The 14,452-nt window shown below is 39.9% G+C and overlaps 1 protein-coding gene across 1 annotated transcript in view; it reads right to left on the bottom strand.

The window, feature by feature from the left end:
• ST8SIA1 (ST8 alpha-N-acetyl-neuraminide alpha-2,8-sialyltransferase 1) overlaps positions 1 to 14,452 on the bottom strand; it is an 82,917-nt gene that overhangs the window by 33,299 nt on the left and 35,166 nt on the right. Inside the window, exon 3 of the mRNA XM_029963659.1 lies at positions 12,684 to 12,776. Within this exon, the coding sequence (XP_029819519.1) occupies positions 12,684 to 12,776 (93 nt within the window). The remainder of the gene's footprint in view (positions 1 to 12,683; positions 12,777 to 14,452) is intronic.

The following is a 14,452-nucleotide window of genomic DNA, read 5'->3' as shown; positions in this document are numbered from 1 at the left end:
TAACATTAGTTTCTTTTTTAGCTGGATAGTAAATACAACCATCTGGTTTACAATACTACAGTACTTCATAACAAGATAGTACACAAGAACAGAGACTGAAGCTTTTAAGAGTTTGATCAGAATGAGGAACGAAATCTTGACTGAAGTTTTTCAATGAGCCATGGTCTTTTAAACCACAGAATGAACTTCAGCCATAGAAACAGTGACAGGTTCAGCTCTCTGTTCTACACTCTGCTTCAGATCAGTGTTACTCAGTGATGCCAACCTGCTGTATGAAACAGGCATGGCACTGAAAAACTGAGCCAAGAGTATTCTGAGAACAGTCCATATTCACCACTGCTACCAATTAGAAACATTGCTCTGGGCATAAACCCAGGCAGAAACTCTGTCTTGTTTGTAAGTGAGGCCTGCCAATAGTAGCAGAAGTAATAATTATCACAGAAGAACTGACACTCACCCACCATGTAATAGAATAAATTAATTAGAAATGCAATAATGAATGTTTTTTCATAGAATCACAGAATGGTTTGGGTTGGAAGGGACCTTAAAGACCACCCAGTTCCAACTCCCCAGTCCCTGGGCAGGGACATCTTTCACTAGACCAGGCTGCCATTTTGCACATTGTTTGCTATCCTTCCAGACAAAGTAAAGCAAAAAAGGTAGGAAAGTCACAGTGGAACATTCTAGTCTGAAAAATGAATTTCTTTTCCTTCTAAAGCACAAAGAATCCATACCCCCACATACACAAGCCAGCTAGAGGGGCTGGCATAGATGAAGTTAAAAACAATTTCATGTACAAAACATTTATAAAGTAGCTAAAAATTCGTATTCTAAGACACTTGAGAAATCTCTTGTGTATTGTTTCAATGTGTATTGTGTATTGTTTCATGTGAAATGAACATTTAATTTTAGTGTGCAATTTGACCTAAAGAGTCAGAACCTTAAGGGTCTGATTTTAGCATCCTTCCTGCCTCAGTGAGAAGTACACAAGTTATTCAAAAGCACAGACAGCTGCCAAAATCAGCAATGCCAAACCTTACAACTGTATATTCACATACTCAAGGGAGAGTGTTAAAATTACTCTACTACAGATCTTTTATAGTGGCACTCTGTAGCTCTATCTTTTATTAGCTGTTACTAATACAGTTCAACATTATAAGCTGTTTAAACACTCTGACCTATCTTTCTATCCTAATTCATCAAATTTAAACTCATGCAAGCCTGAGCTTATTTTATGATTACTGTCCAGGTATTCAAGCTTTGATTTTTTTACTATGATGTCATAGACTTTTCTTTGGAAAGTCTCATTGTAACTGGGTGTTTGCTATTTAAGTGCAATCTCAAAGAAGAGAGAGTGAACACAGTGTACAGACCAGACAGATTGCAAGAAATGGACTTTGGTGGAACTTGCTCTGAAGCACTCAAGATAAGGCTTCAAGATAAGGCTTCTGTTAATGTAAGCAAAAGTTTTTGCTTTAGAAATGGCACCAAATTCAAAGAGGCAACTCTTCTTATTTCTTGCCATATGTCCAATGAGAAGCAGGTTTTTTTCAAAAGAACAGCAAATGGAAAGGTAAGAAACTGAATCCAGCCTATGCACTGGTTAAGTGGTTTTATGAAAAAGGAGCACTCAAGCAATGCAGAGGCTGCTGCTAGTCATGCCAAACCATATGGCTTTGTTGAACTCATCCATGCCTCTGTACTGTTATTTTTTGCCCCTCTCTACCACCACAAGTTCTTTGGAGCTGTCCTGCTCTATCTTTGTTGTTCTTTTTCAGACAACATCTAGCCCTGTGCTACAGGGATCACAAATTAACACAGGTAAACGCACTGAAAACTTTCAGTCTTACAGGCTTGACAAAACTGACAGGAGGTAGAGCTCAAATTGCCACACCATCCCTTGGTATGTCCTATGTGCTGACGGAGATCAGGAGAAGTCTTTGTGGTTCAGTTTAAGCAGATGGATATGTTACCATACTCAGTCACCACTGCATGGGGAAAGGACAAGAAGCCAGATGGAGACAGATGAAGCCAGTGCCATACATTCAGAGCATTTCCCAACTTACACTGTAGCCTTTGGCCCAAATCACCTTCTTGCTCTCCTCTAGTTTAGTCTTTCTTACTGGTCCAAAATAGATCATTCACTTGGAATATCCCACTCACTTGGAGCCCAAGGAGCAAAGCAGTTTCACATGTCCTTCCTGTGTGGTATTTCTGGTTTAGTCAGAAAACAAAACCATAAATGGATAAAATAGTCCTACATGCCTGTAAATAATCATGACAGCCTCTCACATCACATCCTGAAATGCAGTGTGTTTACTCCATTTACGTTTGGGAGAATCAAAACCACACCGGGGCATCTCAGACACTTCCATCAGATTTCTTTCATCACCAAACTGTCTCCCCTGTCACTACCATCCACTTTTGAGGTCCTCTTACCCTCTTGCAGAGGAATTCCTGCTGCTAAGCTCTCTAGTGGAAGATGCAGATGAACTGATGTCACTGTAGGTCACACATTACACTTTATTTGAGTCCCTCTGCACCACTGAATCCCTCCCCTGAGGCCGAGGGAAACCATGTGAGGAACACTCTGCAATCACAACTCACTGTCTTCTAGGCTACTCTGGGACCACCTTCAAAACCAGGCTTATTTTTCTTCTCTGGTATGAACCTGTGAGTCCAGCTTCAGGTGTCACTAAAATATGTCCTTTGGCCCAAATCAGGCTTGCATTACTAAAGACACACAGGAAGGAAAAGCCCCAGGCAGGCTGCCAGAAGAATTGAGGCAATACCCTGGCTCTCATCTGCTCTGGAAGCAGGTCTTTCCCTGCATATAGGTCTGAGACCAACACTTGAGAGTGATCCTACACTGCCAGGGTATGGATGGAGAAGAGGATGACTGGAAGACGACTTTAGCTCCCTGGCAGATAAACAAAGCAAGATCTACAGGGAGAAGCCATGTCTTAGATCAGCTGGTTCATTGTAAAAAAAACAGAAACAGTTCTCAAAATTGCTGATGTTTAATTTGGTACTTTTTCTTGTTTATGTTTTGTGGCAGGGCTTCTGTGTGCTTAGATGTTTGGCCATATTTTATTGAACATTCTCTTTTTCTACACACCTTATCTTTGGCATCCCTAAACAAGAAAATGACTGTTGCTTTTTGGAAAATGCTGGACATGCTCCTGGAGCAACAAAGGAAGGAAAACTCTTCCTAGACATGATGAGTAAAGAGGAAATTACTTGTTGTATCATCTTGTTCACATTGCTCCTCCTGGAAGGTCTTCAAAGAGTTTTCTGGGAATTAGTCATGACTTGGTCTTATATTAACTGAATTCTTCAGTTTTGACTTTATGTTTCTTCAGAAATTCAACTAACTCAGAAGAGAAAAACAAGGTAAAAAGCCCCCACACTTTGTCTTTTTATCTCTGCTATGTCATTTTGAAATGCTGGCTTCCATAAGTATTCTACCCATTTTGCATATACACGGCTACCTAATTGTTCATTCTGTCAGCCTGCATACAAGTGAAACACAGACATCTCTACAATAAAATCAACATTTCCTCCAAAGATCTCCTAATGAACAGTAATGAGTCCGTGGGCAGAGCTGCTTGACACTTTCTTCTCCCTCTCCTCTGCCTCCGAGTTTAAAAACACATTCTAGACTTGTCAGAATTCAGCTATTTACAAGACTTCTTACAGAACATAAATCAATCAATATCAGCAGCAGCTCACAACTTTCTGAGACAGACTTGGAAAATTAACTTTCATACCTTGCACATCTTGGCTTTGAAAATAGGTTTTAAACTCTGATGATACTTTTTCCTCAGTGATGACGACATTAAACTTCTTTGTTACCTCCTGTGGAAGACTTTCTGAATATTTTTATACTTCCTTCAGTGTTTAACCATTTCCACTCTCTTTCCATGTACTAAACTAAGTCGGAGCAACTGACTTCTTGTGTCCTTCAATTTTTTCCCCCCACTCTTTTAATACAGGTAGAATCATAGAATCATTAAGGTTGGAAAAGACTTCTAAGATCATCAAGTCCAGCCATCAATCACTAGCATGTTCACCATTAAACCCTGTCCTCAAGTGCCATATCCATATGTTTTTTTAACACTTCCAGGCATGGTGACTCCACCACTTCCCTGGGCAGTCTGTTCCAATGATTTACAACCCTTTCAATGAAAAAAATTTTCCTAGTATCTAATTTAACCTCCCCTAAGGTACTGCTCTTTTACCATTTTCTGAGAACATGTGAAAAAACAGCCCCAAAAATTCTTCCTTAGTGGTTCTAAGTATAAATAGTATATCTATTTATAAATAGTATATCTATTTATAAATAAATAGCTCTGGCTATTTATTTATAAACTCCTGAAAAAAATTTCTCCAGATCCCCCTAACTTCTAGTTTACTTAAAAATCCCTTAACCTATTTGTTCTCCATTCTCACTTCCGTTCTGAACCCTTTGTTAAGACTAAACATTTACCTCAGCTATACTGACTCCTTCACTGTCATCCACTAGACTTGCTCTAGCCTACCTCATCTTCTTCCCTTGAGTGTGTTACAAACTTAAATACTAGTTTCCTCAATGATAATAGAGTATTGTTTTGCAGGTGTTGTTCTGACTTAAGCCAACTGTCCCTTCAATCAAATCTTTATGAAAAACATTTCCTGAGTCATAACCTCACACTCCTAAGATTTTAAGCTGCACATCCAGCTTTAGGAGGAACACAATAGTCTGAAAAACAGCAAATGTCAACAAATTCTTGTATCTCCCAGGGAAATAACAGGATTTTCACTAGCACTGGTACCTAGAGCTGAAAACTGTCCAGTTAAAAACTACACCAAATGGCTTAGCTATGAAGCATCAGCTTCTTCCATGTCTCTACTAGCAGTCTAGTATCGATGCTTTCCAACCGACCAACTTGCCCACATGTACAGGACAGGCTTTTGGTAACAAACAAGCAAATCTTTCCAGCCATCATATAAACAGAAATATTACCTACAAAAGCCAAAGTGTCCACAGAAAAACATTTCAAATATTTTTCATTCACTATAACAAATTCTGAGAATGACTGGCCAGATCTTGACCTCCCCAGTTCAGAGGGCAAGAATAAAAGCAGGGAGAAGGCTTCTAGGGCACAAGCTCTTGCTGACCAACCTAGCTACTTGTTTCCCAACCTACCTTACTGTCAGACTAAAGACTGCTGGAATAACCCACTACACAGACTGTCATCCTCTCCCCAAGACCAGCAGCCCTGGCATCTCACAGGCCTGCACAAACCAGCAGAAATCAGCAGAGGAAAAAAACCTACCAGCCTTCTCAACTGGATTATCTCATTCCCAGCAACCCCCTCCACTGTTTAGTGAGAAAACAGATACCAATTAATGCCTTTGGCTCTCTGACATCTATGCTTAACCTAAAGCTTCTGGCCTGTTATCCATAAGGATAATTTCTAGGCTCCTGTGACCATGTCATGAATTTGCAGGTTTTCATTGAAGTTTATGGGATCACGTGGCTGTAGATGCTGCAAAGAGTGAAAGCTATTTAGAGACAGGAACAAAAGAAAAAGTGGGAATGTCACAATCTGACAGACTGTAGAGAAGTAGCAGTCTTCTGTGTTCTCATTATCTTTCAGACCGTAGGATGCCTTGTATCTTCATTTAAAATTAATAAATAATTCTTTTAAGTGTGTGTGTGTATTTGCTTTCCAGTCAGCGCCTGAAAAAATCCAAGAGGTGCTACAGTGGTAAAAAAAAAAATCTAAGTTAAAGTCAAAGACTGTAAAGAAAGATTAGTTACCTAAACATGGATTAGGCACTCAAAAATCTTTGATGGTGTTACCCTGAAGAAACTTGGGTTGTCCACACAAGGCACTAAATTTCTTGATCCAACAAAGTACATGTAAGTTATTCCACTGATTTCAAAGACATTACTTCTATACTTAAACATAAGGTACTTGAGTACACTATTCCACATATTGGTAGTAGGATTTAGAAGCTCTCATATCAAGTCCTACTGCAGCAATATAAGGATGAAAAAAAAAAACCCACCTTAATTAAAAGCATTATTTGCTCAAGAACATATATAGCTTTCACATTTCACAAATCTAATAATGGAAAATCAGACAGCTGGTTGTCTTTCTGTTTGGTACTGCTGGCAGACTCTTTGATACAGTGGTCTTAAGAAGACACCAGGAGGTGGGAGAGGGGGGAGGAATGAAAAGCAAGTCTTCCTGCAGTGGCTTGCCAAGAAAATGAAAATGTGTGAGACAATGTGTTAATGAATATCCTCACATATGGGCCTGCACTGGTGATTCTGGTAAGGCAAAGATTTGCAATTAGAATGTCATTCACAACAGAGATAACTATGATTATCATCAAAATCTCAGTTTAAGACAGGAGACATACAAATGTGTGTGTACAGTAAGGCATCTTATTCCTCTCCAGTTCTGCAGTAAACACACATTAGAACTGTAAGTACGTTTCCATCAGAAATCCAAAAGGATCATTTTAATCTTAGTATTTTCTATCTCTGTTTTATGACAACTACTAATAAAACATTTATTTTTGTTTAAGAGAAAGTATCAAACCACGATTTCATGACATCTCATTTAAAATTTCCCATTTCATCCCCATATCAATATGCCCTTTAAATTACTGTAATATGGAGACTTTTATACTTCTCTGGGAAGTTCTTCCTAAAATCTAACAGTTGCTTTTACTGATGAGGTAACATCCTCACTTCCACCCTCTTAGCCAAATGTACCCCCAGGAAACTCTTACCACTCTCCTCAGGCTTTCCTTCTCCCTTCTTTTCTCCTACCAGATTAAATAACTTTTCCTCTTAGTTCCCATTTTCCTAACCCAGAATTTCATCCCATTGTTTCTCATCTCATCAACAGCATCTGACCTTTCTGTTTAGAGCCAATGGTACATTTTGAGACACCTCTAGATCCAACAGTCCTTTCCTAGAGTCTTAGGGTTCATATATTTCTTTCTTCCCGCTCATTGCTGTATTTTGCAGTTGAGGGAGGTGAATAAGAGATTAAAAGCCATTTATTTAAATGGGGTCAAAGCAGCAAACTGTCCAAATCTCAGCATGGCTTTGCTAAAACTTCACATATTTCTGTTCATCACCTGATAAAAACACAAAAGCCACTCAAATTCTGGATTTTTTTTTCCTGGCTCTGCCTTTGGGCTGGTGGTGACACTGGCAAGTCCTCTGCACCACCACACTTCATCACCAAGAGAAACTAAGATGTCAGTTATTTATAAGTTTAAAGCTTCTAAAGGAACTTTGTATTAAAAGAGAGAAAAAACCTGATTACCAACAAATCAAGCAACCTCCATATACAGAAGGGTTTCTTACAGTCTTGCCTCTAATGACATGCTTCCCAGAAATTTTATTCCCTTGCTGTTGGCACAGATGTTCACAGGCTCTGGCAGAAGAACGTAAAAGGGCAGTTTTGCAATGTGAATGAAAATAATTTTTCTTATAACTTTGGACTTCTTCTCAATGAAATAATCTGAGATATATTTAGACAGCAGCTTAGATATCAGGAATAATAATAAAAAAAGAACATCTATGTGAAGTATTTAAAATGCGGTGACTAATTGACTTTACAGGGAAAGATCTCATCATCTGACTTCTAAAGTAAGGACAAGATGAGCATGAAGGGTTTTCCTTCAATAGCATGTTTTATGAGTAGTTTTCCATCTTTATTTTTCTGATCTTTAGCAATTACTAAATTATAATGTAACTACCTAGGAACAGAATATATAGTTTTTACATGGAGACACAGTCAAGAGGAATTCTCTTTTTCATGAGTGTCAGCAAGAGGCATAATATTGTACAATTGTTTAACCAGAGATGAAGGAAGCTTTTATTAAATTAAATTATTGCCTCAGTTCCACCTTTTTATTCATAATGGTGTAAGTCAGTAGGATTCGAAGATGTCTTGAGGAGTGAATCCAGGAAAGATTATTAGTTGTCTCTAAGATGCAAGGAACACTGGAAAGCAAATTTAATCCCACTCAAAATCCATGGGAACCTAATAAACAGCAGCGATATTTAACTGACATTTCAAAGCTCAGAGGCAGAATCATTGCATTTGTTAGCCTTTAGTCTCATTCCTCCATCATGCTTTAGTGTAAGAAACTGGATGCAGAAAAAACTTGTCAAATATCACAGAGATCAAAAAAGGGAATTAATTTACTGAAAGAAAAATGTTCACATTCGGTGATGGAAGTTCATATTGAGCTGCAGAGTGTAACGGCGGATCCTAAATCATCCCAGTTTCAGTCAGACTATTTCCATTGGTAATGTTACACAACTGCTGAGAGACTTCACTATAAAGTCCTAAATAAAAACATACACATTTCAAAGAATGAAGATGGATATCACTGCAACTAACCCTTCACTTATTTCTATATTCAAAGCAACAAGGCACACTCCGGTGGAATCACTGTAGTAGCAGAAATATGGATTCACCTGCACCCTCAGCCTGTCTCTGGCAGAGGTATTTCACAGAAATCTTCACAATTAATCTAACTAGGGTAACCTCCAAAGCCCTAGACACACACAGGAATGACTGGTCCTCATCCAAGTGGATTTATTGATGAGGGGAGAGGACATGAAACAGGAGTGGCAGAGCTCTGCCTCAGAGCTCAGCTCTGCAGGCACAAAGCTCCTGCTTTGAGGGATTACGTTTCAAAAATGGTGTAGGGAGGTGTGTGCTAATACCTCGAGGGCTTCTGTCAGTTAGACCAATGCTGGACTGTGGTGAATAAAGAATGCTGCGAGTCACCGTGCCATTTTCTAACAGGATTATTTCTACACAGGCCAGAAAAACTCTCAAAGCTTGTGGATAAAACACTCACTGACAAATATCAGTTGATCTGAAACTCACTGAATGCTGGGAAACAATCTATTTGGACTGTTGCTGATGATATAAGTGTGCCTGGATTAGACAGAGTAAGCAGATGTGATAACTAGAAAGGAATATTGCTGCAAACAGCATTTGTTTGCAGATTTAATTAAAAGTTTAGACAAAAGAGTATAATTGTATGACATTTGCAAGAGTTGTTGAAGACAATAGCAAATTCATAGAATTTGCTTCTCCTAAACAGCCCAGATCCAGTGACTTTAGAAACATGTAGTAATCCACATCTCAAATAGTACCTCTTTGTATTTCTTAGTTAAAAATCTCATGCCAGTGGTCGAATATCATCACTACCTACAAAGCATTTTTACCTTCACATGCTACCTGCTGACTAGTCCCTCTTCACAGCTGTAGATAAGTGTTCAGAATATAGAAACAATCGCTGTAAGTGACACAACCTCGTTTATTTTTTCCCAGAGTCTAAGAACAGCTGCAGGCACATCACAGGTCTCGCTACTGCACTGCCTCTTTCCTGGCAGGGACTTCAAGCAGCTACTCATGGAAAGAAAATAAAACCCAGGACAAACATAGAATAACCTTCTGCCTACAAAGTTGTTCCCTGCAGATAAGGCCAAGTTGACTAGGATAGTACAGGAATGAACTGGAAACATCAACGATGCCAACCTTTTTGCAGTCCCACAACAATACTGGGGGATAGAGGGAGGGAGAGGTCACATTGGCCCCAGGAGTAGCTTTATGCAACATTTCAATCCCAAATGCCACCTCAAGCCAAGGTTTGACAGAAAAGTAAGTTTTGAATAGAAAGTGAGAAAAGGAGTTTTCCATGGGCTTGAAGGACTGCGAGTTCCAATATTAATTGAAGGGAGATGCCTGTGAAATATTTTAGACGAAAAGAGAAACTGGGACAGTCATCACACGTCCTCTTAGTCAGATGGGAAAATTTCTACCATAATACATCTATTGTCAGTTCTCCTGTATTATACTAAGTGAAGTTAGGGTTGGAAATTCCCCATCATTTTTCAAACCCAAATAAGGACTGTGAAAAACATTTCACAAGTGAAAACTGTACTACCTGCACAGTTACACTTCCTGCTGAAAACAGAGTAGGAACTTGACCTCTAAGTTTTGCAAAAGGCAAAGGTATCTCCAGTCAATGTACTCTCAGATTAAAATACTGACTCCCCCATCCTTAGGCTCTAAGTCTGGAGGGAAATGGTGGCATCTCTGCAATAATTACTGCCAACAATTTGATTTTCTAAAGGCACTAATTCTGATTTTAGAACCAGACAGGAAATTGCCTCTACATCCCTGGCATGAAAACTTCGCCCTATGCAACATGCCTCATCATAAATTATCTGGCAAGGATAAATCTTTTAGAATCCATGAATGGTGTTGCCGGACCAATTCACTAAACCTGCCACAACACACTTGAGAGATAATTGAGATGTCAAGCCTCATCAATATCAACCTACTTCAAGTAAGAACAAGAGGAGAGGAGAAGAATGATAATGAATGATACCATTATGTGACTCTAGTTAACTTACAGCTTAGAAACAGACACATATCAGCCACCAATCTGAACATCCTTGAATATCAAGAAAGTCTGGACTTAAAAGTAGTCTTAATTCCTTAAAAAACTTCTTACCATAGAACTTGATGACAGAGTGGTAGTCTTTGTTTCTATTTTTACCCCAAAAAATTTAAAGTTTTTTTCCCCTCCACTCTATCTTAACACACAGGAGGTAAAATAATGAGTTTGGAGAGCACACTGGAAACATCAGTCAACTATTATTTAAAAAAAAAAAAATCCCTTCTGGACCAGGCAGAGGAAGCAAAGTGTCAAATCTCTCAAGAGTTTCAAGCCTCAGAGGAGGTTTCTGCCAATTTTCAGCACTATAAATTTGTTCCCTCGTCATTCTCAGTTCCTGGTTGTAGATTTCCTCCTAATCAATACACATGCATATGCACTCCACATTACTTTCCCATCAAAGGTCTTGCATTGCAGTTATTGTTCACTCACTTTGAAAACTACATTGATCACAATCCTGTTTCCTTCCTCCCTTTCTTTTTTCCCCATTTCTCAACCCCATCCCCCACCACCACTCCTTGTGATACCCACCTCTCACAAAGTAGCACCTCGCTCTCTCCATCTGGTTCTTCAACCATCTGCTCACTCCTTCCTTTCTGTCTTGCTGGATAACTCTAGGGTCTCTCTAGTGTAGTTCCACATTCTCCTTGTAGCATCACTAAAACACTTTCCCTTTTCTGTTCAAAAATACTAAGTACAGCGAGCTTTCTACTCTAGGGTTTGAAGGAGGGGAGGGTACAAAACAAATATCCCTGAGTTAAATAATCCTCTGCCTTGAAAACTGTAAAATCTTTTGCAAGCTTTATGTTTCATACTGCTCCTCTTCATTTCATCCAAAATGCCACGGCCAAACTGATCTCCTTTCCTTGATGGGATATTCTGGCCATTTCATTCCACTTCATAAATGAACCTCATCCACCATCTACATCCCACAGGATTTTCAGATTCCCTGTCTTCACATCCACTGCCCCTCTTCTTGCCTGGCACCCGGTGCCATCCCCTGACAGTTTTGCTTGGTTTGCTTTGATCTCATCCCATAAGCACTTCTGTGCCTTTCCCTATTCAGGCACTCTCTGCCTGGAATCAGCTCTTGAAGATGATTACTACTCCATTTCCCTCTTGCTCACCCTCTCTTTTCTACTTTGTCAAAGACTGACATCTTTTCCACACACAAAACTAGAGAACCCTTCAATTCTGCTAGAGAGGAAAAATACTACATTTAAGTGCCATCAAACATCAATTTCCAAACCAGTGCCTTTCTTCTTTCTAAAACACCTGGCTTTCTATTATGTATTTTATTTCCCTGCTTTGCTTCCTTTCACAATCCTTCACCTCGCAGTGCTCCCATTATACATTTCTTTATGCCTAATCATTTCCTGTTCATCCCCTTGGTTTATGCCTTTTCTCTTGTGTTCTTCAGTGAACATGGCAGGTTACTACCAGATCTTTTTCTGCTGGAGAACAGTCTACCTCATTCCGGGGGATAAACAAAAAATATAGCAATTAAAATTCAGGAAGGCAAAATCAGAGAGATGGCATTGACTTTTATTTTTTTCCCTCTCTCTCATCAGCTACTGACATTTGGAAAATTTCAACCAACTGTAATAAACAACAAAAATCTGTCCCAGTTTCCTAAGAAAGCAAAGCTTGTATGATCACAACCTGTCAAGGAGTTCCATCCTAACCTTTTGTACTCTGTAAGTTGTTATCAAACAAAGAATATGAAAACAGTGAAGACCCAGAGGTTATCGGTGTGGAAGCAAAGAGAAACCCAAACTAGCATCTTCAGTAACTGTGGGATGCATCAGCCAGCTGGCCTGACCAGCAGAGTAGCCTGGGACACCCATCAGTAGGTACCTGGCTTGGGAGCAGCCAAGGCACCTCAGGTACATGCCCAGCACATGGAAAAGGGAAGGAGTTGGAAGCACAGAGGGAAGCCTGGTAAATGAAATAACTCTATAAAAGCCAACCTTCCTTAGTTTCCCTGCTTATAGTGAAAGGATCGAGGTTTTAGTCTTTAATTATTTCACCTAGCACCAAATCATTGCCTATTTCACCTTTTTTAAATCCCCTTCCAGGATCAGACCATCATTAAGAACACAACTCTGATGCACTAATATCTATAACACAGATGAAGCATTTTTCTCTTTGTTTTCCCCCAACCAGAAAGGGGATATGCCCTCTACCTTTTCTGAATTATACTTGGATTTGCAGTCACCAGCTGGGTTTTTGATCCAACGTCCTTGCTGTATTCACTGGATAGAGGAGGAAGGTTGCACCTGTGCACAGAAAGACAATCAAGATTTTAATTGACATTCAGGATTGACAAGCTTCAGAAAATGTAAAAGTGATGTATAAATACCAGACCAAATATTCCCTACTGCACCAGACCTACAAACACAATAGGACACTTTTGTACCAGACTGTGGGGAAATACAGAAATAAAACCTTTTGCAGAGATGATATCTATCTATCTGCTAAGCAAAAACAAAGGCACACATTTGGCATTTCTGACAGGCTGAAAGGCTGTGGAAGAGGTTGTTATTATCTCTTGAAATTTTTTTATCCAAACTCTTTTAAAGTTCTGCTTTGCACTCTGGTCTGCCTCATCTACCAGTATCAGGCTTCAGACTCCTACCACTCTGTGGTATTACAAGCAAAATTGTCATTTTAAATATTTCACTATGGGGTACCTTCAGTGTACAGAATTTACCAAGAAAACACAGAGGGAAAAAAAAAATCAAGTGGAATTTGGAATTTTTCCCAGAGAAACACTTTTAGTTGTTTATGTTGTTGGATTTTGGAGTTTCGCTGGGGATTTCTAAAGAAAAAGAAAAACAAAAACCAGTTTTGAACTCTACCATAACCAAATTTGACCTCCAATTTTGAAGTTCAACCACCAAATCAAGACATCTCCATTTGTACACGGTGGTTTAATTGTTTTTCTGCAGCAGGCTGGGAAAGTGCAGCACGGAGAGGGAGCACGTGAGGTACAGGAAGACAAGGGGCATGCTTGGGGGCCAGCTCCTGTCTCTTCCTACCCCACTGAGAGCATGTGCTGAGCAAACACTGACCCTAAAGAAGGGGCTCAAGCAGCCCCTGGTTGCTTTAAGTTCTGCAGACAGTCACCCCCACACAGGGTGAGACCCCAGCTTTGGAAGAGGGCAGGCAGTGGCTCAGAGAGGAACTGTTCCACATTCATGGCTTCTCCTCTCAGTACCAGAGAGACATGGGTTCCTTTGATGGATTCTTTACACCTTGAAGAGTCACATCATTTTTCTCACCATCTTTTGCATTAACCTCTTTGTGGCACTCCAATTCTGCATGCATCCTCCAGACAGTCCATGTCAGTAATGACACCCCTGAGTCCAACAACAAGTTGCTGATCTGATTTTTTTCTTTTTAATCTTAACAATTCAGAGGCCTCTTTCCACCACTAGTGAGAGGCAGGAGCTGGGGAAGTGAGCTATGGCTCAGTTTTTACAGCAGTTTCCAGGGGCTACTGCAGAAACTGTTGGGCTGTTTTATTTATTACGGGTTGCTGTTCGCATCTGCCACGTTGGGAAAAAATCAGTCTCAGCACAAGGAAAGCCCTTGCTTCCACAGCAGTCACTGCCTCTGTGCATTTTCACTGACCTCTGCAGTGCCTGGAGAAGGGATCCAGGTGCTTGTGACAGCAGAATGAGGCTGCATAAATTCCCGTCTGCACCTCCACGTGTTAGGGCTTTGTGCGGTGTCAGTGCCCGCAGAGGGCACTGGTGCCCACACAGCACACCCTGCAATTCTGGCTAATGCAAAGTACCCCACATTCCATAAGAAAAAAACCCACACTAATGCTATATCTGCATGTATTTGCATGCAAATATCAGCTCTCAAAATCGTATGCTTCATTTCACATCATCAGGAAACACCAAGAAGGACAGTGATGTCTGGCCTACGTGGAACATAGATGAAT

Source organism: Manacus vitellinus, unplaced genomic scaffold, assembly GCF_001715985.3.
Source record: "Manacus vitellinus isolate BGI_N305 unplaced genomic scaffold, ASM171598v3 scaffold_5_pilon, whole genome shotgun sequence".
NCBI classification, from domain to species: Eukaryota; Metazoa; Chordata; class Aves; order Passeriformes; family Pipridae; genus Manacus; species Manacus vitellinus.
Note: the sequence above shows the minus strand (reverse complement) of the source record. Positions and strands in the feature narration are given on the sequence as shown.